Below are 27,800 nucleotides of genomic sequence, written 5' to 3'. Positions count from 1 at the left end.
GCGGGCTCCCGGGTGGGCGGTGGAGACGCTCGGGGCTGCGCGGGGGAAGCAGCGCCGAGCTGCAGGACGGGACTCGAGACGCGGCGGCCGCGGTGAGTGAGCGCCGGGGAGCCAGGCGGGGGCTGGGACTGGCTGACCGGCGGGAGCGGGACTCGGTCCCCAGGCGCGGAGATGGGGGAGGTTCTCGGATGGGGAGAAGCACCTCTGTCCCTTCCCCATCACCATCATCATCCATCACCTCCACCATCACCATCCGTCACTTGCACCGCCCCTCCGCCAGCGTCCTGCCTCGCTCGCCCCTCCATCGGTCCGAGGACTTTCTCCGCCCCGGGCCGGCCGGGGACTGTCAGCTGAAAGCCCTAGCAGCGCTCCCCAGGAATAAGTACCCACGCTGTGGAGCGCTCCGTACCGCCTGGGCGCTTGCCCCGTATGTGGTTTGGCCCCACTTAATCCTGAAAACAGCCCTTTCCGCTTAATGTCGTCTGTACGGAGAGACCGCCCTGTACTGATAGCACCGCCTTCCCCACCCCACACGCACACACATCTCGTATCTTCTTCACCCTGCTGTATTTTCCTCCAAGTAACTTAACCCCCCTGAAATGTTTGGGTTTTTTTAATTTTTTAATTTATTTATTTTATGTATTATTTTTTTGGCTGCGTCGGGTCTTTGTTTCTGTGCGCGGGCTTTCTTCTCTCGTTGCGGTGAGCAGGGGCTACTCTTCCTTGCGGTGCGCAGACTTCTCATTGCGGTAGCTTCTCTTGTGGAGCACGGGCTCTAGGCGCGCGGGCTTCAGTAGTTGTGGCACTTGGGCTCAGTAGTTGTGGCTCGCGGGCTCTAGAGCGCAGGCTCAGAAGCTGTGGTGCACTGGCTGTTGCTCTGCGGCATGTGGAATCTTCCCGGACCAGTGCTCGAACCCATGTCCCCTGCATTGGCAGGTGGATTCTTAACCACTGCGCCACCAGGGAAGCCCCTCCTGAAATGTTGATTTCTAGTGCCGTCCCCCCAACCCAGCTTGGGTGCTCCGTGAGGGCTGGGACTTTGTTTTGTTCACCTGGCACATAGCGCTTGGAAATATTCTCAGCAGGAACAGATAGATGAACAACCCAGGAGGCAGCCGCTATTACTACCCCACTTGATGGTTGAGGAAATGGAGTCTGATAGGTTGTGACTTGTTGGTTACATCAGCCAACCTTGTGGGACCCCACAGTCCACGATCTTGACCCTAGGCTGCGTGGTTCAATCTCTCCCACCCTGTGGTCCAGGCAGGTAGGGGTGGCACCAGGGGTTGTACTGGGGGCAGGGGGCTCTTCTGTGCTGCTGAGCCAAAGCTAGTGGAGCTGAGGCAGGTGACTGAAATGCCCCTGGCAGCCCCAGACCATCTGGCCCAGGAGGCAGTCGGAGAGAGAAAGCAGCTGTTTTGCTGATCAGATCCACCCCCAGCACCGGAGGTGTTCCGGGCCACTGCCCCTGCTTCCTCGCCTCGCCTGCCCCTGGATAGGCTGGGACCCACCAAACTCCTAAGGTGGACACCCTGCTCACTTGGGGGAGGGCGCTGCCATGGCCTGGGGAAAGAGCCCCAGAGACCCAGGCTTGCTTCCGAGCTCCCCCGTACGCTGTGTGACCTTGGGCAAGTGACTTCACCTCCTGAGCCACCATGTGCTAAGCTCAGAGTGCAGACTGAGTGGTCTCCCACGATGCTGGAAGGTGGGCCCTCTTATGACAACCATTCAGCTACAGTGCAGTGCAGCAGAGGGCCTCTGTCCGTGACCCTCGAGGTAGTCAACTCATCCAGTTCCCTGTCTCTAAGCAGGGCCACCTGGAAAACCTCAGAGGAGCAAGAGAAGGGCCCCAGTCTCATTTCAAATGTGTCCGCTTAGGAAGGTTCTGGCCCAGAGCCAGGCTCCTGTGCAAAACCTCAGAAAAACAGGTCTGATCCAAAGGGATAAGTGGGTGTCTGTGCCTGGAACAGGTAAGCGGATCTGTTTCCAGGGTTAGGGTGAGACTGCACCCTCCCTGGTCCCCTGGGCAGCCCCCAACTTGAGGCCTGGAGCCGAAATGCACTGTACCTCTCAGGCTTGGGGGGAAGAAACTTCCAGTTTTCTGGGGTGGGGGAAGGATCAGGTAATGGGGGGTGAGGGGGGACCCATAAGAGGGCCAGTGGCCTCCCCACCCGCACCCCACAGCCTGCGCCCTGGGGTGTCCCCAAGGAAGCTGCGGCTCTGGATCTGGAGGGAGGAGGCTGTTCACAGCCTTAGACACAGCTGTCCTGGCCTGTGTGTGTGCCATAGCCCTCGTGGTTCCTTTCCATCTTAACACTCTTAGCATCTGAGGGGCTGTGTCAGCAGCGCAGGCAGCATGTGAAATGTGCTCCCCATCTCTCCCTCCTCCCATCTCTCCTTTATCTCTTTTTCTACTGTCTTTCTGCCCACTCCTCTGTTCCCACTTCTGTTGGCTGCCTTTTCATCCTGGGTTCCTTCGCTCTCTCCCTTTTGCCCCGTTTGGTTTTTGGTCTTTGCCTCCTCTGTCCCGCCCGCACCCACCCCCTTCCCCCACCCCGCCCCGCCCACGGGTTCCGGGCATCACAGCCCAGGATGTGATTATGAGGTTGAAAGGCAAGTTCCCTGGAAGCCCCGTCTCCATACCTGGAACCGAGGCCACATAGCTCTTGTGCCAGTTACACACCTAACTTGCTGTATTTAAACGTAAAATGACAGTAGGTAACGGACGTGATGTGAAAAATAATTAGGATCAAAAAGTAGAGAGGTGCCAGGAGGGCGGAACCAGGAAGTCTTCAAAGGGACCATGCAGCCTTTATTTGCTGGCTCTTCCCTTACTGGCCGCTCACCGGACGTGGTCGATTGCTGCTGGTGCCCCCACCTGGCCTGAGCCTGGGGTTGAAGGTCAGGGGCAGGCTGAGGTAGGAGCCGTTCCTGGGCCCTCGGCGCTGAATCAGCTCCAAAGCACCCAAACCCTCCTTCTCCAGGACTCCTGCAGGTGCGAGAGCACACCTGGGATGCACCCATTTCCTGCCCAGCGCCCTGTCTGATCCCTGCTTTCTCCTGGCAGGAATCATGGCCCTCAGGCAGGCCCCCCTCCTGGACTGGGTGGTCTCTCCTCAGGTGTGGCCTGGTGCAAGGAGGGCACTGAAAGTGGCGAGACCTCGCTGTCCTCCAAGCTCCTGCCCGACCATCAGGTTTGGGGGTTCCCCGTCCCTCGTGAGACTGTACCTGTTGATCATAGCTCCGAGCCTGGCAGGCATCGTGCTGGGTTCTGTGCCTCTATTCAATTCTCATTGACTCCTCATGTTATCCCAGGTTTGGGGACAAGGAAATGGAGGCTCAGAGAGGTGAGGCAGCTTGCCCAAGGTCACACAGGATTTGGACCCAGGTCTCTCTGATCCCAAGTGCAGTGATTACAAGTAGCCCGGTGAGACGGAGCCCGCCAGGATGGGGGATGGAGGTGGGGGTCTAAGTTGGCCCCAGGGAAGCCTGAGGGAGCTGCGTCCCTGGAACCTAGGCAGAGGCATTCTGCCATTCTGTCTGTGAAGCGTTTATTCCACATTCACTGAGCACCAGCTGTGGTCTGAGCTCCGACAGGGAGTAAGTGCTCTCCCTGCCCTTGAGGACGGTCTAGAAGGCAGCTTTCCTCCTCTTCCCCCCCGGTGGATCTGGGAGAGGGGCCCCAGGAAAGACCAGAGCCTGGGGTGGGCTGGGGCAGGGCTCCTCAGCACCCCCAGGGCAATTGTCCACCCTCCCTACCCCCTGCCTCAGCATCAGTGTCCGGTCTGGTTGGGATGGGGTCTTCTGGCAGGGGCTGGAGTCAGGCTGGGCGGAAGAAGCCAGGGCCCCGTGACGCAGCCTTGGCCATCCAGTGCCCCCTGCCCCCGTGGACTCCAGAGCTCCTGCCCTGGAACCTGCTGTGGCTCCCCACTGCCCACAGGGCAGAGCCCCAGTGTGACATTTAAGGCCGATTGATCCCAACCCGGTACCTCAGGGCCCCAGCTGCCTTCACTCCTCCGGGCCTCTGCAGACTGTTCTCGCTGCTGTCACATCCCCCCTCTTGGGTGCTGCCTTCCCAGGCTGTCCCCCTCCCCTGGCGCTTTGCACAAGCTGGTTACATGTCCGCACCCCCTTCCTCCAGCTCTTTCCTGAAGCTCACGCCTCAGCGAGGCCTTCCCGGCTGCAGTCACCCCCGGCCCGCCCTTCATTTCCTCCTCTCTGCTTTATCACCATCTAGCATATTCCATATCTTACTTATTATTTAGTTTACTGGCGGCTCCATGAGGGCAGGCAGGGAGTTTGTCATTTAGGTCAGGGCCGTGTGTCCCCTGGGTCCCAGCGCCCGGGATGCTGCCTGGCACACAGCCAGTGCTCAGGCAGGGTTTGTCGGATGCAGGAGCTTGGTGGCCTCTGACGGGCGATCTGAGGCTCGACCGCCTGGGCACCAGCCCTCCTCCCCTGCCCTTTGCAGCCTTCTCTCCTGCGGACCCTGAAGCCGGGCACCCTGGGGGCCATGCAGAAGCCCGGGGCGGGGGGCCGGAGAGCCTCCGACTGCGGCCCTGCCCCTCATCGGCCCAGGTGCATCACCAAGTTTGCGCAGGTGGGTGGGGCCGCCCCACGCGGTGGGCTCCCATGGGCCGTGACTAGGTGGCAGGCCCTGGGGGTGGGGAGGAGCCGTGGGTCACGGGCCTATTTCGGTGGCCCCAGCTCTGGAGTGTGTGTGCACGGATGAGGCGATGGGGCCGCAGAGGGGCCGAGCGGCTTCACCAGGGAGAGTAGCAGAGCCTGGACTCCGAGTCCGCGCTCTGTCACCGTCCACAGCCTACCCGACAGAGCAGAGTGCGTGCGTGGAGGGCGATTTGGAGGACGGGGGTCAGGAGCCATGGGCCTGACTCCCCGCGCCGCCCTCCCACCCCCCCACCCCACCCCCAAGCAGTACGTGGGCTCCTTCCCTGTGGACGACCTGGACACCCAGGAGAGCGCGTGGCTGGTGCAGCAACAGCTGTGGGCACTGAAGGTAGGGGACTGGGGGCTGGGGAGCGCACTTCCCTGCGGGGGATCACAGCCTTGGGGTGTCGGCCTGGGAACGGCCCCGAGACCCTGTGATCCATCCCAACCTCCATTCAGAGAGATGGAGCAAGTGAGGCCCAGGGAGGGGCAGGACCAACGCCGTTCTGAAAGATGGGCCCAGTCAGGACCACACCCGGGCTCCTGGAGCCACACTCCTGAAGCCCCGGGGCCCCCTCCCTTGGGTGGTCATGACCTGTGCCCCACAGGTGGAAGCCACAGGTGGGAGAGATGGGGGGGTGGTCATAACATGGCCCAGGGGTTGGTCTGCCAGGAGCCATCCACACTTCCCCAGCTCCTGGGGGCTCCCCGTCCAGGGCTCAGTCCCCTGGCCGCTGGGGTGGGGTTGGCTGACCAGCCCAGGGAGACTAGTACAGAGGCTGGGCTGGGCAGGGCAGGGCCTGGGAGGTAATGTCTTCCCCCCACCAACTGTCTCCCCCCCAGGACTGTCCCCGCCGCCGGGCTGTCATCCTGAAATTCAGCCTTCAGGGCCTCAAGATCTACAGCGGGGAGGGTGAGGTAGGAACCTGTGTGGGTGCAGGTGAGAACCGGACAGGTGTCCTACTCCCTGGGAATGCACTCGCCTCCACCCAGCCCTGCACTGCCCCTCCAGCCTCCCCAGCTGCCCAGCCTGCTCTGGGCCTTTGGACGTCCTCTCTCCAAGTCCCTCCCGCCCTGGCAAGCGTGGATGACAGTTTCTCCTCCCTCTCACCCGCCGGCCGCCAGCCCACCAGAATCTCCGGGGGCCACCTTCTGGCCTGAGCATCAGGACCAACCAGCCCCATGAGGTTTCTGTGGGTCCCCGGGCTTGGCCAGTGGGCTGTGGCTAGCCTCTCATGACTGTGGAACAGGGCCAGGCAGGCTGGAGGCCAGTTGGGAGCCCCTGCTTGGTCTGCCATCCTCCTCTTGGTGCAAACCAGTGTTTGATGAACACTAGACCACGTGCCATACTGTGAGACCCACGACTCCGGCACCACTCACCTAGGACTGGTGCAAATGTGTGCAGAGCTGTGCATTGCGGGGCCCTGGGATCAGGGCCTGTGCCACCTGCACGAGGTCTCGCTCACCCCCCAGCCCCACTTGTCACAACAAGGACTCAGAGAGCTGCCCTCACCGGCCCAAGTCACCCGGAGAGTGAGTGGCAGAGCCAGGATTTGAATCCCAGTCACCTGACTCCAGAGACCAGGCGTGCAAGCCCAGGGCTGGCCACAACTGCCTGTCCCCGTGACCCGCAGGCCGTGAGCCCTCTGCCCCTCAGCTCCATAGCTTGGCGTGACCACCCCAGCCAGCAGGTTGGCAGCAGGGAGCAAGGGACCCGAGCTCAGGTCCCCTGTGAAGGATGAGGGTTCCCATGTGAAGCGTGGTTTGGGCAGGCCTGGAAGGAGGGCAGAGTTCTTCACCCCAGGAGCAGGGCGGGCCCGAAGCTGGGCGTGCAGGCTGGGGAGCAGACCCGGGAGGCCTGCCAGCGGGTGTGCAGGGCCCTCGGGGCTGGCACAGGCTGGGCGGGCGGCTGCAGGCCACGCGGCGGGTCTGATGGAGGCCGGTGTGCCCGCTGCACCCCCAGGTGCTCCTGATGGCTCACGCCCTGAGGCGCATACTCTATTCCACCTGGTGCCCAGCCGACTGCCAGTTTGCCTTCATGGCCCGAAATCCCCGGAGCCCGGCCAGCAAGCTCTTCTGCCACCTCTTTGTGGGCAGCCAGCCTGGAGAGGTACCTGGGGCCCAGGGCAGGGGGCGCAGCACTGGGGGGTGTGCTGTGCATCAGTGTGGGTTCCAGGGACCGAGGCCCTGGACGGCTCAGCCAAGCTGGCCTGCGCCCCCTCCAGGCATGCACCCCTTGCCACCCTGGCTCCTTCTGTGGCCCTGCCCTCTGAGGACTCCCTCAAAGCGAGTCAGTGGCCTCAGCATTCCCCGAGCTTGGAGGTGGGGACCAGGCTGTGCCCTTAGAGATCGGAGGGTCACACTGCCGGGCCTTTGCCCTTGCTGTTCTCTCTGTCTGCAACCGCTTCCCCTTCTCATCCTGGCAAATTCCAACTCGCCCTTTGAGGCTCAGCCCGTGTGTCTGTGGAGCCCACCTTGAATCCTCCAGACCGCCCCCCACACTTTCTGCGGTCCTGTGACACGAACTGCACTCTGTCACCGGTCTGTCCCTAACTACGGTCACTGGAATTCTTTGAGAGCAGAGGCTGGGTCCGGGCCTTGAACTGTTCCGGTGCTTGGCCCCGTGGGGAGAGTGGGTGGGCGGGTACATCCCGAAAGTCAAAGCCAGTGTGGCCGCCATGAACAGTGGAGCCTCGGCAGCCAATTGTTTGGCAAGCAGAGGCTGGGCTTGGTTCCGCGCAGCAAGCATTTGCCATCACCCCTGTATGTCAAGCCCTGTGCCGGCCACTGGAGTGACAGGTGGCTGAAACGTGGCCCTTGATCTTCTGGAGCTCACAGTTCCAACATGTTGGGCCTGGATGATGTGTGTCGCGGATGGAATGTGTGGGCCCCAGAGTGCTGGGCTTCTCCAGGGGGGTTTCTGTTGTCCATTTCATTAAAGGGGCACGGGGAGGTGGGGAGGAGGAAACTTGAGGCGCAGAGATGCCATGCTGTACCCAGGGTCACACAGCAGCTCCTAAGTGATAGAGCCAGGATTGGATCCCAGGTTCTGTGACTTCAGGGCCTGGGCTCTTAGCCACTCCTCCAAGAGGGTACAATGCACAGGGTGAGGGTAGTAAACCTAGGGGTAGGAGTGCATTTAGCCCATGTCGTCGCAGCTCCAAGCATGATGCCTGGAACAAGGTAGACGCTCGGTATTTGTTAAATGAATAGAGGAAGCTGGTCGGGGATGCTGCACGGTGGTGAGGTTTTGAGAGATAAGAAGTTTTCCCAGGAAGAATGGGGAAGAGCATTCCAAGCCAAGGGGCTGCATGCCCGCCTGGGGAGTGGGTTGATGCCTGAGGAGCCCCCAGGAAACCTCCCCCAGCTAAGCCCGCCTCCCTCTCCCCCACCAGGTTCAGATCCTGCACCTGCTGCTCTGCCGCTCCTTCCAGCTCGCTCACCTCTTGCGTCACCCTGAGGATCGGGCACGGCCTGAGCCCTGCCCGGGACCCGTAGGGGACGTGCCCCTGAAGCCCCTGCCGGGCCCTGGGGGCACCCCTGGCCTAGTGCGGGAACCCCTCGGCGGTGATCAGCTCTCCCAGCACGTTAACGCGCTGGTCTCCTTCGGGCGGCTGCCAGCAGAGGGGCCTGGGGGCAGTGGGGTACGCGGCACGCCAGCCAGGGAGTGGGCCATGGACAAGGGAACCGGGCGAAGGCTTGGGGATCAAGAGGGGCGGGTGCTGGACTTCCGTGGGAGGGGCTGATGGCTGGGCCTGAGTCTGGCCGTCCCTGCGGGGTCCTCTTGGTGCCCTAGAAGGAGCCGCAGGAGTCGGAAAGCCGCGGGGGCGCCCGCCACGCCCGCCTGGGGAACCCGTACTGCTCGCCCACGCTGGTGCGCAAGAAGGCCATCCGCAGCAAGGTGATCCGCTCCGGGGCCTACCGCGCCTGCACCTACGAGACGCAGCTGCAGCTGTCGGCTCGGGAGGCCTGTGAGTGGCCGGGCACGGGTGCGCGAGTCGGGGAGGGTGGGCCTGAGCGTCCGCGTCTGCGGGGCCGTGACTGTCGATGCCTGCGCCTGGGAGTGCTGAGGCCTCGTGTCCACGCGAGGGAGGGCGGGAGGGCGCAGCCAGGTCTGCGTGCCCAGGGGCTTGCAGAGGCGACTGCGACTGCGTAGCTGCCGCTGTGCTGTGACTGGGGAGTGGCTGTGCCTGGGGATGTGCCTGGGCGCCGCTGTGCCTCTGGGGAAGCAGGATGTGTGCAGACTGGGCCGGGAGCGGCGGGGGTGATGAGGCCTGTGGGCGTGGGCCGGGCTGGGCGCGGGAGGGGACCACCTCTCTTCCTCTGAGCCCTGGATGGTCTCCATAGTTCCTGACGCGTGGGAGGCCTGGCCCCGGGGTCCTGGGGGCCCCTCATGCCTGGTGGAGAGCGAGGGCAGCCTGACGGAGAACATCTGGGCTTTTGCTGGCATCTCCAGGTAGGAGGGGGTGCCCAGCCCTTTTGGGGGGCGTCAGAGAAATAGGCTGTGGGCTCCCCTAAGGCCCTGAGATGTGTCCATCCCTGCACTTGGGCAGAGGCCTCCTGACCTCGGGACCTCAGGCCAGGGGCTTCCCCACCGTGGGCCTCAGTTTTCTCAAGTGTGAAGTGGGGATAATAAAAGGACCTTCACTGCAGGGCTGTGGAGAGGATCAAATGAGGTCATTCAGGTAAAGCCTTCAGCGCCTGGCCTGTCACAGGGAATGGCTCCCGACATGCCAGCTCTCTACCGATTGGGTCTTGAAGTTGTCAGCAATTAGGACCCCCTTGGAAACCGTTTAGAAGGGAAGGCTAAAAGCTTCCTTCCGCGGCGGGCCTACTGTGGGGCAGGCAGTGTGTTTACGATGCTGTGGAGCCGTGATGCCATTAAGTGAGCTGAGGCTGGGTCCTGAGTGGGGGGCCCGCCCTCAGCCTCTCCCCTCTGCCCTCCCAGGCCCAGTGCCCTCGCCCTGCTGCGGAGAGACGTGCTCGGGGCCTTCCTGCTGTGGCCTGAGCCAGGCACCAGTGGCCAGTGGTGCCTGTCGGTGAGGACACAGTGCGGCGTGGTGCCCCACCAGGTCTTCCGGAACCACCTCGGCCGCTACTGCGTGGAGGTAAGAGCGCTCCTGGCCCTGCCCCTCGCCCTCCAGCCCCGCCCTTTTCTAGCCACTGAGGTCTTGAGCCCTTCTCACCCTCATCCCGGGCCCCCATTGGCTCTCTCTGGCCCCACCCCTTATTTAACTCTCCATCCAGCTCTCTCGTCCTTGGCCCTTCTGGCCCCGCCCCCACTGGCCTATTGGCCCCCCCTGTACTCTGCTGGCTCCACCCTAAGGCCTCTCGCTCCAGGGAGGTGAGAGTCTTGGGCTAGGGTCGTGCCTCACATTTTTACAGAAATCCCGGCTTTTAAAAAGTCACGCTTTCCCACATCTTTTAGCGGTAGAGGAAACTGATCCGAGAGGGTAGAGGCTTGCGTAAGCTCACACAGCCTCCGAGTCTCTAGGTCTGGAGTCTTGGCCTGATCACAGGTTTCCAGGGACCGGTGGGCAGGAAGGACTTTTTAAATGTGTGGCCTTACTTCCACGCTGAGTGCCTCAGTCCTGTCCAGGCTGGGAGGAGAGAAAGGGAGGAACCGGGGTGTGGTTCTGCTGTGAGCAGGACAGTGTCCTCTCTGGGCTCGAATATCCTCCTCCCTCCTGGGGCAGGATCCTGTGTGAGGGGGCGGTTGTGTGGAAGGGGGAGCTGGAGCTGAAGTCCCTTCCCCTCGTCGTCCCCACCAGCACCTGCCGGCTGAGTTCCCCAGCCTGGAGGCCCTGGTGGAGCATCATGCTGGGACGGAGCGCAGCCTCTTCTGCTCCCTCGACATGGGCCGCCTGAACCCTGGCTACGAGGAGCAGGACTGCGGGCCCGAGGGCAGGCTTCCCCGGACGCTCCGGCCCCTTGGCCATGCCAAGTCCGAGGCAGAACTGCAGGGCCTGGGCTAGGACGCTGAGCCCCATGCCAGGAGGCCCCGCCTCACCCTGGCTCCTGGGCCTCAGCAGGCTCTCCGCTCTGCCCTTCTCCCACCCCGCTGGGCACCAGTTCCATCCGGTCACTGCCCTTTGGACCAGTCTTCCATCACTACCCTGCCTGTGGGCGGAGCCCCGAGAGTGGGGATTGCCAGTGGCTTCTCACAGGACACGGGCCCCCGTCAGGATTGCAGGAGGGGCAGGCAGAGCTCCAGGCTTCCATGAACTTGCTGGGTGACCGGATGCTTGTCTTCTCTGGGCTTCACCTTACTCCTAGGTGGGGAGCTTTCCAAGGTAGGCGGGAAGGTTTGCTCCAACAGAGGTGGAGCCCTCTCCTAAGGAGTCCAGGCCTTGGGGCCCTGACTGGGCATCTCCAGAGAGCTCCTGACCAAGGCAGCCAGACATGTGAGGGAGAGGTATCTGGGGAGGCAGGAGTGAGTTCTCACTTTGGGCGAAGGCGTGGGGACGAGCCACCTCCGTGAGAGAAATAGGGATGACGTGGTGGAGCTTGGAGGCTACATCCAGGCTGACGGAGCGAGCCCTGTTTCCCATGTCCTTTGAGGCTAAAGGAGTCTTCCCTTGAGTTCTGAAGAGTGGGGGTTAAGAGGGTGCAGAAAGGGCAGGACGGACAAAGAGCCGTGCCACCCAAAGCCCACACGCAGGTGGACACCTGTGTGCAGAAAGGGATGTGAACGGGCCGACAGGGCAGAGAATCTCAGTGAACCTTCAGACTAGGAAGGCTGGTTTTTCTCCACTCAAAACCACGGACTTGTGGTTCCTGCTTACTTGGAAGGGATGTCCCAGTCTTATCCCCACCCACACACCCCTGCCCCACCAGGCTCACTTTCTTTGGCCATTTGACCGGGAGGGGCCAGCAGTGAGCTGCAGGCTTAGAGGGGTGACCAGGGTCCTGCTCCACTCATTCTGCAGGCCAGACTGGGTTTGGTGGCTGCCTGGGAAGCCCCCCAATGGTGGCATTTCCCTTAATGGGCATCTGTCAGGGGCCACTTCACTAGGCCAGCCCCCTTGGGGTTGGGGGTCAGGGAGGAATCATCCAAAGGTAGAACTGATGTGGGCCCTGCCAAAGGGTACTTGGCCTCAGCGGGCAGTGGGGGTCCATCCAGGGAAATAACGCTAGTCTAAGGCAATGGCCCTGTGGTGATTGACAACGGATCTGGGTATTCCCCTGTATAAGTAAACTTGACAGACAGGCATGAATCTACCAGATTAAGATAGGGAGCAAGTTCACTTTGGATGAACTTCTATTCCTGAGGCAGAGGCCAAGTCATGAGTCTGGGGGCTGCCCTCTCCCCCATCTGGGGAGGGGATGTGACTGCTCAGCACCTTGAAAGTAACAGACTTCTGACTCCTGGAAGGAAGAGGGCAACCCCAATGGAATAAAAAGAAGGGAGGAGCCTCAAAAGTTCAGGCCTGTTGTTCCCAGCTTACAACCTCCAGCTCAGCAAATGGTCTTGGCTGGGGCCTTGTCACTCTTGTCACAAGGGATAGGAGGAGGCTGTCCTTTGGGGGTTCTTTTCACTGGAACCACAGTACTGATTTTATACTGAATGTGAGTGGGAACCCAGCCTCACTTTACGGCCATTACTACCAGAACCCATCTCCTCCCTGGGCAAAGTCCTGGTCCCTCGTGGGAGGCCCCAGGCTCACATTTCCCTGGCAAGGAGAGGGGTTTGGTGACATGGGGCCCAGGATTACAGCCCTGGAGTCTCGCACATTTAAGAAGACCTGATAACTGGTCTTAACCTCTATAAAGGATGGATTTTGTTGCACAAGTTATCTGTGTGGACAAGGTGTCAGGAATGTTCCCAAAGTACTTTAACATTCCTTCACACAGCATTTATGGATCACACAATACAAAGGTTTTTGACCCACATGTGCAGACGCCTCAATGTCTTAATTATAGACCACAGTTTTCTCTGTTCCAACCAGTGTCACCTGGGTAGCCCAGCTCTCCTTACTGTGTGGACTTGAAATAAATAAAATGCATTTCTTCAGATTGTATAGTACAGACTTTTCCTTTGAAAGGCGAGGTCTTTGTCCAGTTTGCCGGCTTCGCTTCTGTTTGCCAGCCATACCTTCCACTGGTGCTGAATGATGAACCAGACAGAGATCCTGTCCTCCGGGGCTCAGGAGGTCTTGAAAGAATTGGGTAGGTAGATTCAAGCAATGACTCTACTGCTTAAAACCTTCAGTGGGTATTTCCTACAGGAAAAAGACTCAAGTCCTTATAATCTGGCCACTCGGGTTTTCCTTCTGCTCCTGCAACATGCCACAGGGTCTTTGAACAGCCTGCACAGGCCTCCTCGTCTTCCTCTTCTTCCTTTACCTGATTAACTCCTCAACCTTACCATCTCTCAGTCTCAGGAAGCCTGCCCTGACTGCCCCCTGACCCCGTGCCTGGCCTGGGCGAGGTTTCCTGGCTAGATATTCCATAAAACTGGTCCTTTAGTTTGTTAACACTCTTATTTATGGGATTTTTGTTTGTGGGACATTGTTTCAAATGTCAGCCTCCCCCACTAGACTGTGGGCACCTGGAGGGCAGGGACTGGGCTGTCTCCCGGCGTCTATCACCGTGCCCGGCAGGCACGTAGCTGACAATTTCTGTGCAAAGGGGAGCATAGAGGAGGTGTGACGGCCGCTATTCTGGAGGGACTTGTGCTCGGGGTGGGGGTGGGGAGAGAGGCCAGGCAGCCTCTCCAACCAAAAGACCAGCTTTCAAAGTTTTTTTTTTGTTTCTCAATCTTGAGTCTTAAAACAAGGGGCAGCGTTAGAGGGAAGCTTTGCTCTGTCCCCGGGGCTCTGGGGCAGCCTTCCCGAGTCAATACAGGGATGTGGATAAAGGGCAGCAAGGTCCTGTTGCCTTTCTCAGTAGGTCTCTAACCCCCGGATGAGGCCGCTCCTCTAGTATTTCTCTCCGAGGTGGAGTCAAGCCTGGCCTCCCCTGGGCCACCTCGGGCAAGCTGCTTAACCTCTCTGGACTGGGTCTGTGGGGACTGGAGAAGAGAACGGCTGTGCAGCATCTGGCACCGAGCCGACAGATGCTCCAGCAAAGCCAGTGCCGGTCCTCCCCGACGGCCGCCCCCGCGCGCCGGCCTCCAGCCGGGGGATGCTCTCGGGGCCCGCCGGGCGCGGAGAACGCGCGGACGTTCGGGAGCACGGGCTGTGACGCCAGGCGTTGCCCAGCAACCACGAACGCCGTGGCAGCGTCCGTGCTAGCGGGCGGCTGGGGCGGCTCCGGGGGCTCTGGTCTTGCGGCGGCGCCTGCAGCGCTGATCCCCCACTGCCCCGGCCCGGTCCGGGCCTCAGGGACGGGCGAGCCCGGGAGCGGGAGGAGGCGGCGGCTCCGGTCGGGTCCTGAGACTCCCCCGCCGCCGCCCCGCCCCCGCCGCGAGGCCCCGCCCTCCGCGCCGGGCGCTGGCCCCGCCCCCCGGCTCCGGCGCCCCCGCGTCCCCTGCCCCGAGGTCCTGTGTCCTGGTCGCGGCGTCCACGTCGGGCCGCACCCCGGGGACCCCCGCCGCGGCGCCATGGCCTCGGAGTCGGTGAAGGTGGTGGTGCGCTGCCGCCCCATGAACCAGCGGGAGCGGGAGCTGAACTGCCAGCCTGTGGTGACGGTGGACTCCGCGCGCGGCCAGTGCTTCATCCAGAACCCGGGCGCCGTCGACCAGCCCCCCAAGCAGTTCACTTTCGACGGCGCCTACTACATGGACCACTTTACAGAGCAGATCTACAACGAAATCGCCTACCCGCTGGTGGAGGTGAGGACGCCCGCGAGGCCGCCTCCGAGGACTCACTGGGCAGGACCTGGGGCCACTCGGAGGGGTCCTGAGGGACTGCCCTGCCCACAAGCCGGGCGGGAAGGCCCTTCTGGAGGGGCGCAGGTGGACAGCAGCAGGTTGGTCTGAAGACTTCTGTCCTGTCATCAGACAGCTGGAACCTGTCTACAATGTCTGTCCGGGTCTCCACTGCCCCCAGTGCCAAGGCTGGTCCTCACCCCCATCCTTCCAGCCTGCTTCCCACAGGAACTCCAGCCCCCAAGACCACTTGCCCTCCACCCTCACCCAACACCTTCAGGACTTCTCTAAAAGCTCCAGCCACTTCCCCAGCCTCCTCCTCTTCTCCCAAGAGCCCCAGGTCTCCTCCTCCCCCTCCCCCTCTCCTTTCTCCTCCGCCCCCTCACTAGTTCCCTGCTTCTGCAGAGAGAAGGCTGCTGGCCTGGCCTTGGTCCTGGAGAACTGGAAACCCTTTACCTTTGGTCTGACTTACCTCCCTCCTTGGCGGTTGAAGAACAGGGAGGCCACAACAGTTTCTGCCCCTTATAGGGCTTTTGCTTTTTTTCACACTCTCACACTAGGTAGCTCCTTGGCGCTGCATGACAGGGAGGTTCACATTTCACAGATGAGACTGAGGCCCATAGGGAGGAAACATGGCAAGCTCCCACAGTGAGTTTCTGGCGGAGGTGGGGCTGGAGCTACTCCTGGCCCAAGGGCTCTTTCCTTGCTACCACCATCTCCCCAGCTGTGCATCGAATCGCTAGTGAAGTGAGATGTCACAGGTTGTTTCAGGAAAAAAGGAAAAGTTTGGGAAGTGCTGCATACACCCTCCCTCACTTGAAGCTGCCCATTAGGGTACTTGAGGCTCTGGGGAGTCTTGCAGTGGAGAAAATAGTTTGGCTTATTTAACCCAGCATTTCCAGAAGGTATTTGCCCATGGAACCTTTTTGTTTTGGCCGGCAGGCCAGTTAACATCCCCCAGAGCACCTCCTTTGGCTGCAGTCAAAACCGCCTGTGAGGGTGGAAGTGTTCTGGAACCGAGTGGTGAGGGCGTGACTGTAGAAGATGCCCAGGGAAAGAGGGCAGCTCTCCCCAGAGGGTGGTACCACACTCTGGGGATGGCCAGGCTGTACTACCATCCTGGACTCCCAGGCTGGAAGGGACCAGAATAGGTCCTCTGGTCCAGCCCCCCACCCCCACCCCAGGTCCTTGAATGTCCACCTTGAATGGCCCTTGAATGGCAGGAGCTCTCTCTTCTCAGAGCTGCCTGCTCCACCTTGGCTTCTTAGCTCCTAGAAGACCATTCTGCACGGTGAGTCAGAGTCAGCCACCCTGATGCTTCCAGCAACCTGCTGTAGCTCTGTCCCCAGGGCCCCTCTGCTTCCTTGTCCAGGGTCGCCCCTCGGAGACTGGAAGATTCCGAGATTGAGTTCTCCTTGGCTTTGCCTTCTCCAGGGCCTCAGCCTTGCTCATGGGTTCCCCTCCACATCCTGGAAATAATTCCCCTGAGCAAGCCTCCCTTGTCAGGGTTCCCAGGAAGCCCCAGCCCAGAGGGGGAGACCTAAGGAGACAGTGGCTACCTCAAACCCCAGTTCTCACTTCTGTCCCAAGTTCACTGCTACAGGGGATTCTGTCAGACCCCTACCTCCAGTCATCCCGCAGAGCCTCAAACTCAACATGACATATGTTCCTTTTCATTCATTCAGCTAACAAATAGTATTCTCATACCAGGCCCCATCCTAGGCATGGAGAGCGCTGCCCTCAGCCAGCTCATGATCAGGTGGGGGAGCAGCTAAGTTAGTAGCTACAAGCCAGGGTGATGAGTGGGAGGAGAATCCTGGGGGACTTTGGCAGCATAGAGAAGGCTAGCAAACCTGGGCTTGGAGGGGATGGGAAGGCAGGGAGGACTTCCTGGAAGTGGTGAGATCTAAGCTGAGACCAGGATGAGAGGAGTCAGCCAGGCAAGAAGGTGGAGGAAAGGGCCTTTCAGGTGGAGACCAGCACGTAGCATTTGATCTTCACCAGACATATGTAGAGCTGGAGGCATCATTCCTGAAACGGAAACGGAGACCTTGAATGTCACAGAATGAGTTAGGGGTGGTTTTGATTCCCAGCGCAGTGCCAGGTCCCCATGCTCCATCCTGCTGCCTCTATTAAATGAGCGGCATGTGACTCATATGCAAAGCACGGTTCAGCAACTTGGAGCCAGGAGTAGCTGCACCCTTAGGCCGGGCGGCTCTGTGTCTGTCCTGCTGGGCTCTGACCACCTCCAGGCGGCCTCCTACCCAGGCCCTTCCCTTCAGTTCCTACTGCACGAAGCCTCCAGCACTTCGGACTGACCCTTCCCTTCCCCACCCTGACCCCCACCCCCACCCTTAAATCCAGGCTCTGTTCCTGATCTCCTCTGTCCCTGGGTGACCTCTTCCACTCTCCTGGGAGCTGTCCACCTCAGACCCACCTTTCAGCCGACTCAGCATGTCCTACCCTGATCTCCTCACCTCCACACCCAGCCCGCTGCCTGGTCTGTGGGTTCTTTCCCAGCCAGTGGCTTTGCCATCTCCCCGTCCTCCCCGCTTCACACCCATGACCTTAGAGTCGCCTCTGATGACCCACCACCCAACCCACCCGGGGACCAGGTACCGTGGCTTCTACCAGGACAGACTGAGGACGGGCCTGGTGTCCAGAGACATTGATGTGGTAGGATTTGGCCCCTGGATGGAACACGGAACTTGGGAGAAGACAGAAAGGGGACATGAGGCAATTTAGCACAGATGCTGTTATTTCAATTTCAATAGTTATGCGTTGATTTTAATGGGAAGTAGAAGAAATATTTAGCATGTCCAGCCTGTAACGCAACTTCACGGGAATTATTGCTGAGGATGACATCAAGTTAACAGGAGAGTCAATTAACAGTTTGATTTCATGAAAATCATTTAGTAAATAATAACACGGGGAACATGGCAGAGCCCGGGGTGGACAGAGTGGCTGACGCTTAGGACCTGCTCCACGTGTGCGCACGTCTCTGGTGGGTCTGGAGGTATCAGTTGATGGGTGAAGCGTTTCTGAAATCTTATGTTTTGCCTTAATGCATGTAAAGTTGTCTTCTTCACAGCAGTGTGGTTCTGCAGGACTTTCTGCAGTGGTGGAAATGTTCTGTTTCTGGGTTGTCCAATTAGGGACTACCAGCCGTATGTGGCAAGTGAGCACTTGATATGAGGCTAGTGCTTTTGAGGAACTGAATTTCAGTTTTATTTGATTTTTAAAAATATAAATTTATTTATTTATTTTTGGCTGTGTTGGGTCTTCGTTGCTGCGCGTGGGCTTTTCTCCAATTGCGGCGAGTGGGGTCTGCTCTTCACTGCGGAGGTGGGCTTCTCATTGCGGTGGCCTCTCTTGTTGTGGACCACGGGCTCTAGGCGTGCCGGCTTCAGTAGTTGTGGCACGCAGGCTCAGTAGTTGTGGCTCGTGGGCTCTAGAGCGCGGGCTCAGTAGTTGTGGCGCACAGGCTTAGTTGCTCCGTGGCATGTGGGATCTTCCTGGACCAGGGATTGAACCCATGTCCCCTGCATTGGCAGGCGGATTGTTAACCACTGCACCACCAGGTAAGTCCCTAAAATTAATTTTAATAATACATTTTATTTGACCCAATAGTATCCAAAATATTTTCATTTCAATAAAACATAATAATAGATACTATCATGGTATAATAGCTATTAGGGAGATATTTTACATTGTTTCTTCATACTAAGTCTTCGAAATCAGGTGTGTGTTTCATACTTATTGCACATCTCAATTCAGGTGCTTAAGTGTCCATAGTTCAAATGAAATGAAACACAAAAAAATAAAGTTGTGTTTGATGGGAAAATATTTTACACTGCTTCAGTTTTTAAATATAAATTAACATAAATTCTGTTCCTCAGTCGCATCAGGCCCACTTCTGGTGTGGTTGGTGGCTGCCCTACTGGACAGTGAATATAAAATATTTATTTTGATATAGAATCCCTTGTCTGGTCTGGGTGACATCGATGGTCCAGGCACTGCACCGTGTTGTCCCTGGGGCTTCGCATGCCCTGCCTCTGAGGCTCCTGGTTGGGTGACTGGTCTGCCACGGCTCTCCCACACCTCAGGGGGCTCATCCTGGTGTGTAGCACCTGGCCCTCTGATGAGCTGCGGATCGTGACTTCCAGTCTTCCTTCCCCAGCGGTCCCTGGGGATCCCGAGCCCTGCAATGGTCTACAGAATGGGTCTTTCTTGTTTTTTTTTTTAATATATTTTTTTAGAAACGTAGCTAACTTTTTTTTTTTTTTTTGGCTGTGTTGGGTCTTCATTTCTGTGCAGTGCAAGGGCTTTCTCCAGTTGTGGCGAGCGGGGGCCACTCTTCATCGCGGTGTGCAGGCCTCTCACTGTTGCAGCCTCTCTTGTTGCGGAGCACAGGCTCCAGACGCGCAGGCTCAGTAGTTGTGGCTCACGGGCCTAGCCACCCCGTGGCATGTGGGATCTTCCTGGACTGGGGCACGAACCCGCGTCCCCTGCATTGGCAGGCGGACCCTTAACCACTGCACCACCAGGGAAGCCCTTTTTAAAATATTTTTAATTAAAAAAATTTCGGCTGCATCGGGTCTTAGTTGCAGTACCCGGGATCGTTGTTGAGGCATGAGGACTCTTAGTTGCGGCATGCCTGTGGGATCTAGTTCCCCGACCAGGGATCAAACCTCCCCTGCATTGGGAGCATGGAGTCTTACCCACTAGACCACCAGAGAAGTCCCTACAGGATGTGTCTTTGCAGTGGAAATGGGTGCAGACGCCACCTGGGCCCTGGGGGCCCGGGCACGGCTCTCTGGGCCCACATTCTAACACAGGATTCCCCTGCCCCCATACTAAGTTCTAGAATTTGTGATCTCATGAGCTGGGTGAGGGCAGGGACTAGGGTGTCTTCTTTGTTCATTGCTCTGTCACCAGCCACAGTCCCCCTCAGAGAAGAGAGTCGGTACCTATGGAAAGAACAGTCGCATCAGTGAATGAAGGATGCCCTCGGGGATGCCACCTGGTTTGCCTCTAAATTCTCCCCAGCTTCGTCTCCATCCCCCTCGCCCAAGTTCCACCTGCTCTCAGCCTCTCACCTCTCTGGTCTTTTCTCAGGCTGTCCCCTCAACCTAGAATGCCTTCCTCTTCCTGTCACCTGTTAAAATCCAAGCCACCCTTTCTGCTCCCCCTTTCTCCTCCACCTGCCCAGGAAGCTTTGCCTGGCTCTTCCTGCACCTTCTCTCTCCCCCTCTTGGCACTCCGTCTCCTTGCCCGTCCTGTACGCCATCATTACATGCACCTCCACCTCACATGAGGATCACGTGTATATGTCTTGTCTCCTGCACATTCCAGGCAGACATTTAGGGAGCGCCTACCTCTGTGTGCCAGCACTTCGTGTGCCAGCACGTGAAATAATTCCTGTGTACACCTCCCGACAGCCTCAGAGGAGGTGCTGTTCTTACCCTTTGTTACAGGTGAGGAAGCTGAGGCTCCATGTGCCTGAATAAGGACAGGCCAAGGGCACAGTCAGTAAAGGGTGGCGGCCAGGCTCTTAGCCATACACAGGGACAGTCTCCTACCCCACCGGGCAGTGACCCCCTTGAGGAGAGAGCTGTGCCGCCTTCATCTCTGCACTGCCCTCCCCCAGCCCCGTGCCACCGTGGTGGGAGAGCCAGGGAGGGGCCCTAAGTCTGTGAGTCAGGAGGCAGCCCTGCAGCCCCGGGCCTGGCCCCAAGCCTGGCTGAGCTCAGCCAGCTGAGCCCTGGGCTGTGTCCTCCCACACAGGGTGTCACCGAGGGCTACAACGGCACCATCTTTGCCTACGGCCAGACAGGCAGCGGGAAGTCCTTCACCATGCAGGGCCTGCCGGACCCACCCTGCCAAAGAGGCATCATCCCTAGGGCCTTCGAGCACATTTTCGAGAGCGTCCAGGTATGGGCCTGAGGGACGGAAGGGGCAGGGTTGGACTCCCCAGGCGTTACCGTGAATGGTCCCAGAGCACTTTTGACCTGGGCAGCGGTTGTGGGATGAGGTCAGAGCGGCCTTGACACGGCACAGATGAGCAGACGCAGGCTCTGGTTTCTGAAGAGGTGATGGGAGAACTTAAAGCTGAGAAAATTCTACCTGCTGTGTTTTCCTCCTGCCATTTTTGGATTTTAACGTTTCATATAACACTTCACATGGATATGATGACCCAGAGTGCTGGCCCAAGAAATGGCTGTAAACAATCATAGCTTCCTTTTTTAATTGAGCAGTTGCTACAGACCAAGCATTGTGCAAAACCCTTTGCATAATTATCTCACTACCACCCTGGCCCAGGAGGTAGCTGTTATCCTCATTTTTGAGATAGGGAAGCCAAGGCTTGGAGCCCTTATGGGCTGGGCCCAGACCAGTTATCCCAGTGTCCAGGCTGCTGGTGAGACGTGCCCTGCTGACCACTCGTGAATGCGCAGAGATTCCTGCATCTGGGAAATGGCAAAGCAGGGACCAGTCAGCTGCAGAGCCCACTGTACTACACCTGGAACCCATTTTGATGACCCACAGGAACATCAGGCAACTGGAAGAACTGCCGGGGCCAGTGCTTGGTCCAGGCCTTACCCGTGGCCTTGATCTCTCTACCTGAACAGTGGGGAGGCCTCTCCCATTTCCTTTCCCACGAGGCTTGTAGAGAGAGCATGAGTCCATAGCAGTATGAAAATGATGCCACTCTGAGAAGCCGGAGAGGAGGGAAGAGCTTGCCAGGCAGGCAGGGCCAGGTGAGGTTGGGGACACCTCCTGCCACGATGTCCTCTTGTGATGTCCAGGCCGCGGGTGCTCAGGTATCTTTGCTCTCCCTGCAGTGTGCAGAGAACACCAAGTTCCTGGTCCGGGCCTCCTACCTGGAGATCTACAATGAAGATGTCCGTGACCTGCTGGGCATTGACACCAAGCAGAAGCTGGAGGTGGGTGCAGCCCCGGCAGGGGTGGGTGGGGGCAGCTAGAGGGGGAGGTTGGCATTGGGGGTGCTCCCTCAGAAATATGGGGAAGGGTCCTGAGGACACAGGCGCTGGTTCAGACTAGAATGGGAAGTTTTGAACTTGAATTTTGGAGTAGTCTCAGAGTCTGTGAGGCAGGGGAGGGGTTAATGGGCCTACCTGCACCTTGCAAGGGGAGGGGAGGCCTTCTCTGGGGCAGTGCCACTTACGTCTGTTGAAATAGATGGAATTTGGTGACGGATTTCATTTGAAAAAAGGGTTCCACTTCTAAAAAATTATTTTGAAAAATTCTAAGGGACTTTCAAGCTAAAAAGGTAATAGTGATAATTTATTGAGCACTTACTGTTTACTGACTGCTTTAGGCATGTTATCCCAGTTAATACTCCCAGTCACCTTGTTAGGTAGATACAGGTTTCCCCCACTATCGGAAAGCAGAGCGAGTGTTTTGTAAGCTGAAATGGCATAAAGGGAAGAGTATCCCCTGCTTTCCAAAATCTTGTTTCCACTTTGCTTTTATGAAAGACTGACATTAGTACGATAAAGGCCTTTTTGGTAAAAGTGAAAATCGGATTTCTTTCCGACTTGAACTTAGAGAAAGTTGGGGATACCCATATTATTATCCTCAGTTTACCGATGTGGGAAGAGAGGTTTACGGAGGGTAATTAACTTGCCCAAGCTTCAACAGCAGGAAGCTGGCCAAACCTGGAGCTGAACCCAGATCTGTCTGACATCAAGTTCCTGAATTGCGAACATCCCACTTTACCACTGCAGATGGGCTCAGATTCTGGGACCTTGTCCCCCTCTGAAAGGGGTCTGGTGTGGAGGTGTCCAAAGCTCGATGATATGACCTCAGAATGTTGTTGTGAGGATTGAAGAGGGTAACAAGGGTGAGCTGCTGAGCAGAGGGTCGGCGCATAGTAGGGGCCCGATGTGTGAGCTCTTTCGTGCCATTGGGATTCCGAGAAAGGATGAGGAATATGACCTGGGGGTTGCAAAATGGACTCAAGACAGAAAAAACTAGGGCTGACCCAACTGGTCACTGAACGTTGCTCATCTCGTAAATTGTCCTCAGTCTCCTGAAAGGCTAGAATCAGAATGAAAGAACATCATTTCCCAGCTGGGTGAAGCAGAATTAGATGCTCTGAGGGCTCTATCAAAATAGGCAGGACGGGGCTTCCCTGGTGGCGCATTGGTTGAGAGTCCGCCTGCCGATGCGGGGGACACGGGTTTGTGCCCCGGTCCGGAAGGATCCCACATGCCGCGGAGCGGCTGGGCCCGTGAGCCATGGCCGCTGAGCCTGTGCTTCCGGAGCCTGTGCTCCACAACGGGAGAGGCCACAACAGTGAGAGGCCCGCGTACCGCAAAAAAAAAAAAACATAGGCAGAATGTGGCTGACCCTTTGGGGAGCCCAGCAAGGTCAAGTGACCTGCTAGGACTGGACAGCCAGTTGGTGGCAAGGCTGGACCAGGTCCGGGACCTTTGGGCAAGGCTTGGTTATGTCTCCTATCTGGGACTCTCTGAATGCTGGATGGGCCAGGTCAAGTCTAAGGAGGAGGGACTTCCCCGGTGGTCCAGTGGTTAAGACTCCTCACTCCCAGTGTGGGGGGCCTGGGTTCCATCCCTGGTCAGGAACTAAGATCCCACATGCTGCACGGCGTGGCCAAAAAAAAAAAGTCCAAGGAGGAGCCCAATGAGGGGAGACTGACCCAGATCTGTGGCCAGCATGCTGGTGGCTGCCCCCAGACTCTGGGGCTTCTTATCCGACCAAGAAACCAATGCCCCCCTCCACGCCCCCCACAAGAGGCCCACGACCAGCGGTGGAGGTTGACCTACCTCCTTCAGAGTCAGAACGCCTGAGCTGGGGGAATGTCAGTCATTAATGAGCATCAATCCTGGGAGGTCGCTACAGATGAGGAAAGGAGGCTGGGAAAGAGGAGGTGACTTGCCTGTGGCCACTAGGTTAGGAAGCCACAGAGTCAGGGTTGGACATTTTCCGTGGCCCAACTGCCTAAATCTCCCCAGGGCACAGGCCTTGACAGCCACGGGAGGGGGCGCAGAACCAGATAAAGGGGCTGCTGCCGATGCCCCCCAGTCTTCCAGACCCTCACTGACCTCTAGATTGGACAGGACGTTGGGATCACCTGGGTCCCGTCCCACCCCATCCATGTGGGCAGGGCTGTTTCCCTGCTCAGATCCAGAGCCCCCCACTTGGCCCTAGGCCTTCCAGTTGTCCTGGCTTCATCTGGAGGGACTGTGAGTTCCTCTCTGACCCGCAACCATTGTACGGCCCAGCTGAACAAATCCGACCCCGGGGAGCAGCTGTTTTGAAAAAAAACTTGCTTGTGCTGGCCAGATAGTGGGAAAATCCTTAAAATTTTGAGCCAGAAAGACCCTTAGAGAGCTTCTAAGTCCAGTCCTTTCATGGTACAGATGAGGAAACTGAGTCCCAGGGAGGGGAAGGGACTTGGCCAAGGTCATACAGCAAAATTACTAGTAATGGCGCTAATACCAGAATATGTGGGGTCTGAGTGGTCAGGTGCTTTCCTCCCAGACTTTTCCGGGTGGGAAGTATAGGAAACCCGGGGGGCAGTGAGAAGCGAGTAGTGGGGTTCCATTTGAGGGAGGAACATTCATGAGTTGAGTCATCCATTCAACAGAGACTTACTGGGAAGACCCTGGAGGTCAGGCCACAGACTACAGCAGGTCCACACGGGTGTGAACTCCCCCCCACCCCCGGTCCCCATCCAGACCGGGACCGGCCCCCAGCCCCCTCCTCACCTCCTCGCAGACACAGCAGCGCTCTGCCCTGTCTACACAGGCACCTCCGGCCACCCAGCTGGGGTCTGTCCACTGTCTTCTCTCTCCTGGAGCTGCAGCAGCTGAGTCATACATAACTCAGCCCCCACACAGGCACATGGGGAGGGGAGGAAGGCACAGGGAGTTGCTCCTACTTGCTGGCCCCGAAAGGCCAGCCTGCAGCATCAGGGCCCCTGCCGGCCGGAGCTGGGGCAGCAGGGCCCGCCCCCCTCCACTTCCTCCATCTCACGGACCCTAGGATGGGTTCAGTTACCCAGGCCCTGCGGGCCCAAGGGCTGGCAGCTGCCTGTACGTGGCCCAGCTGGACCGCGGGCCTCAGGCTTGGTGAGCCAGGCTGTCTGGGGGTGAGGACCGCCAGTGACAGATGTGCTCAGAGACATTCCCCGTGGGTGCACGGAGCTCTCTCAGAGGAGGGGCAGCTGGGTTCTGTACGACCCTCACAGCAGCCTTAGGAGGAGCTGCTGTTCAGCCCGAGGGCACAGTCAGTAAAGGGTGGGGATGGAATTTGCACCCAGGTGGCCAGGCTCCACAGCACAGCACAGGGCCTGGTAATTCTGGTAATGAGAGTGGTTAGATCAGCGAGGGCCAGCAAGGGATTTGGGGAAGCAGATTACACCCCCTCCCCCAGCACCACGAACCACCATCACGGAACCTAGCTCAGTGCTGGGTGGCAGAGGTGGGGCCCTCAGGGGCCTCTCCAGTTGGTTCCCACAGCCAGCATCGGGCCAGTGGCAGGACCCCGCACCTCCATGGGGGCGTTTCCCGGCCGGCTGTGGTCCCTGCATGCGCGCCCCCTCCCACCCCCGCCACCCGGCCGCATCCCAGCTGGTTGCCATGGCGACCTCGCTCCGCCTGGCATCCCGGAGGAACAGTTACCAAGGAATGCGGGGCACGGCTGGCGGCTGACACTCCGGAGGTGGGTGGAAGCCGGAACAGCAGGGGAGGGGTGGAGGGATCCAGGAGGTCAGGAGGTGACGGGGACGAGCCCTCCTGGGCCTAAAAATAGGGTGGGTGGGAAACCCCTACATTAGGTGTTGCCTCCCCTGCCCTCCTTTCCTGCTCGTGAGGTTGCTCAGGCTGGAGAGGACGGCCTCATCCTCTTGGTATCTGTGTTCACCGAACCCCCTCCAAACCACCCCCCCAGAGCTCCTTTCACGTCCATTCTCTTTTCGATCCTCCCAAAAGTCTTGTGGAAATAGGATTTATCATCCTCATTTTACAGATGAGGGAACCGAGGCTGAGAGAGGCAAAATGACTTCCCCAACTAGCAAGTCACAGAACCAGGTTTCTAACCCGGGTCTGTCTGACTGAATAGGAAACTGTGTTCTTCCTGAGGCCAGGAGCAGCCATCCGTCACCTGCGCCTACCATGTACCAGGCAGGCCTCTAGGCTCTGAGAGTGTGGCAGTGCCCGAAGCAGGCACACAGCATCCCAGGCTACCATCAAGCCCTGCTCTGTTTGCAGGCTCTCCTGCTCCTGTCCTTTGAGCTCCATCCTCACAGCCACCTTCTAGGTCAAGGTCAGCCCTTTGTCATATCAAACTTCAGTTACTCCAGGACGCTGCAGCCTCTCTCCAAGCCCTGCCTCTGGAGTCTTCCACTGCCGGTGACCCCAGTGCTGCCCTGCCACTAATAGCTGTGTGACCGTCAAAAAGCCACTTAACCTTTCTGTGCCTCCGTCGCTTATCTGTTCCATGAAACCCAGTCCTTCGGTCTGGGTCCGGCTCTTTCTCCAGACTTGGGGAGAGAGGGCAAGCCTGTGCGTGCCCCCCTCCACCCCCCCGCCCTGCTCTGCAGCAGGGGCCCAGCCCCACCTGGGACGCTGAAGCTGCTTGGGGCAAAGCATCTGAGCCTACTCTGGCTCAGACCAGCAGACAGATGACTTCTGTCCTAATTCATTCTGCTCTTCCCAGAGTGGTTTTATTTCCTCTCACATTGCTTTTCACAGCTCTGTGTCAGCAACAAAACAGCTTAGCTGCCTGGAGAGCAAGCATGCAGCAGTCAGATAAATTGATTTACTCGCTGCCATCGTGCTGAGGGCTGGGGGCCAGTGGGAGTTCTGGGCAGCAAATGGCCCTTCACCCGCCATGATCCAAGGGTCTGGGAATGTTCTTGTTGCCCTGGAGCCGCGGCAGGGAGGCGAGCAGAAGCCACGTTGGCAGGTCAGGGGAGAAGCACTCAGAGCCCTTGGGTGAATGACTACAGACAGGGTCGGCCCCTGGGAGCTGAAGCCCCAGACCAGAAACCACCTTCACGACCACCGCACTAACAACAACAGTGAGTCCGCAGCTGCCATTTATGGAGCAGTTACCACGTGCCAGGCATCATGCCGTGCGTTGTACGAGCCTTAGTTTACAGAATCCTCACCACCTCCCTAAGGGATAGGTACCTTGTACCCATTTTACAGATGTGGAAACGGAGGCTCAGAGAGATGATGTCACTGACCCAAGGTCCCACAACAAGGAAGAGGCGAGGGTGGGTTTGAGGCTGGTTCTACCTAGGACAAACCCCCAACCTGTGACAGGGAACCCGAGGTGCCAACCCGCCCTGCAGGAGGGCAGAGGTGCTGGGAGCTGGGCCCTTCCCTCAGGTTCCCTGAGGAGCCCCTGACCCATGCCTCTTGCCCGCAGCTGAAGGAGCACCCGGAGAAGGGGGCGTACGTGAAGGGGCTCTCCATGCACACGGTGCACAGTGTGGCCCAGTGCGAGCGCGTCATGGAGACGGGCTGGAAGAACCGCTCTGTTGGCTACACCCTAATGAACAAGGACTCCTCCCGCTCCCACTCCATCTTCACCATCAGCATCGAGATCTACGCGGTGGGTATGTGGGGCCGGGTGGGGGCAGAGGGGGCCGGACCACCAAGCCGGGTGCCTGCTCCTAGTAGCCCAGACCCTTCACCACTTGGAGCCTCGAGGGCCCCAACTGGGAAGAGGTGCTGGCGTCGCCTGGAGGAAACACAAGAGGACTGTCCCTGTGCCAGGACCCACGTTTCCAGGATAAACAGCTTCATCAACAACAACAATAATAATACTGGTAGCTACCATTGAGCACTTACTACGTGCCATGCAATGTATTTGCATTAGCTCATTTGCTGCTTCCAGCAACCCCATGAGGTGGATACTCATATCATCCCCATTTTACAGATGAGGAAATCGCGGTCACACAACTAGAAAGTCTTTGAGCTGGGCCTCTATCCCAGGGGTCTGCCCCCAGAGTGTGTGCCACCCAGAACTTTTGGATTCTCCTCTTTCTTTAGCATTCTCTACTCCAAAGCCATCTCACTCTTCCTACATTTCTGGAAGAGTTACTGAGAAAGAGAAGAAGAAGGAAAGGAACTCGTTTATTTCAGGGCACCTGTAGATGCTGTGCTGAGTCCTTTACACACCTCATTCTATTTAAAGCCCACAACAGGCCTAAATGCAGGCATAATTCCCATTAACAGATGAGGAAACGGAGGCTCTGAGAGGTCAAGCGACCTGCTTGTTCAAGGTCTTACTTAAGTGCTTCAAGGTACCGCTTAACTGCTAA

At 58.4% G+C, this 27,800-nt stretch overlaps 2 protein-coding genes across 8 annotated transcripts in view; both read left to right on the top strand.

Moving 5' to 3' along the window:
• The first annotated feature begins 22 nt into the window (after positions 1-22).
• Positions 23-12,798, top strand: SH2D5 (SH2 domain containing 5). Of its 6 annotated transcripts, none has more exons than XM_082615129.1 (10): positions 23-92; positions 4,472-4,600; positions 4,934-5,017; positions 5,512-5,586; positions 6,632-6,778; positions 8,064-8,312; positions 8,465-8,639; positions 9,016-9,124; positions 9,617-9,776; positions 12,714-12,798. In XM_082615129.1, exons 2-10 carry the CDS (start codon positions 4,514-4,516, stop codon positions 12,777-12,779), a joined length of 1,152 nt encoding a protein of 383 aa, XP_082471255.1. In that variant the 5' UTR covers positions 23-92; positions 4,472-4,513; the 3' UTR covers positions 12,780-12,798. The 6 variants fall into 6 exon arrangements, with proteins under 6 accessions (XP_082471255.1, XP_082471254.1, XP_082471253.1 ...); XM_082615128.1 differs by lacking the exon at positions 12,714-12,798 and adding an exon at positions 10,440-12,664 and having other exon boundaries at positions 4,937-5,017; XM_082615127.1 differs by lacking the exon at positions 12,714-12,798 and adding an exon at positions 10,440-12,664.
• Positions 12,799-14,212: 1,414 nt separating this feature from the next.
• Positions 14,213-27,800, top strand: part of KIF17 (kinesin family member 17) — a gene marked incomplete at its 5' end in the record, with an annotated part of 48,069 nt that continues 34,481 nt past the window's right edge. For both annotated transcript variants that reach the window (XM_082612325.1, XM_082612324.1), the window contains 4 exons: positions 14,213-14,443; positions 20,267-20,413; positions 21,322-21,423; positions 26,903-27,092. In XM_082612325.1, the coding sequence (XP_082468451.1) occupies positions 14,213-14,443; positions 20,267-20,413; positions 21,322-21,423; positions 26,903-27,092 (670 nt within the window). The remainder of the gene's footprint in view (positions 14,444-20,266; positions 20,414-21,321; positions 21,424-26,902; positions 27,093-27,800) is intronic.

Source organism: Mesoplodon mirus, assembly GCF_964341445.2.
Source record: "Mesoplodon mirus genome assembly, chromosome: 3".
NCBI classification, from domain to species: domain Eukaryota; kingdom Metazoa; phylum Chordata; class Mammalia; order Artiodactyla; family Ziphiidae; genus Mesoplodon; species Mesoplodon mirus.
The sequence above is the reverse complement of the archived record's forward strand: the minus strand, read 5'-3'. Positions and strand labels throughout refer to the sequence as shown.

Excerpts from the sequence above, each read along its gene's own strand:
- SH2D5 (XM_082615127.1), top strand. The coding sequence starts at position 4,514 with ATGCAGAAGCCCGGGGCGGGGGGCCGGAGAGCCTCCGACTGCGGCCCT. Across the intron at positions 6,779-8,063 it reads TGGGCAGCCAGCCTGGAGAG|GTTCAGATCCTGCACCTGCT; the intron begins GTACCTGGGGCC and ends CTCCCCCACCAG. Across the intron at positions 9,777-10,439 it reads TCGGCCGCTACTGCGTGGAG|CACCTGCCGGCTGAGTTCCC; the intron begins GTAAGAGCGCTC and ends CGTCCCCACCAG.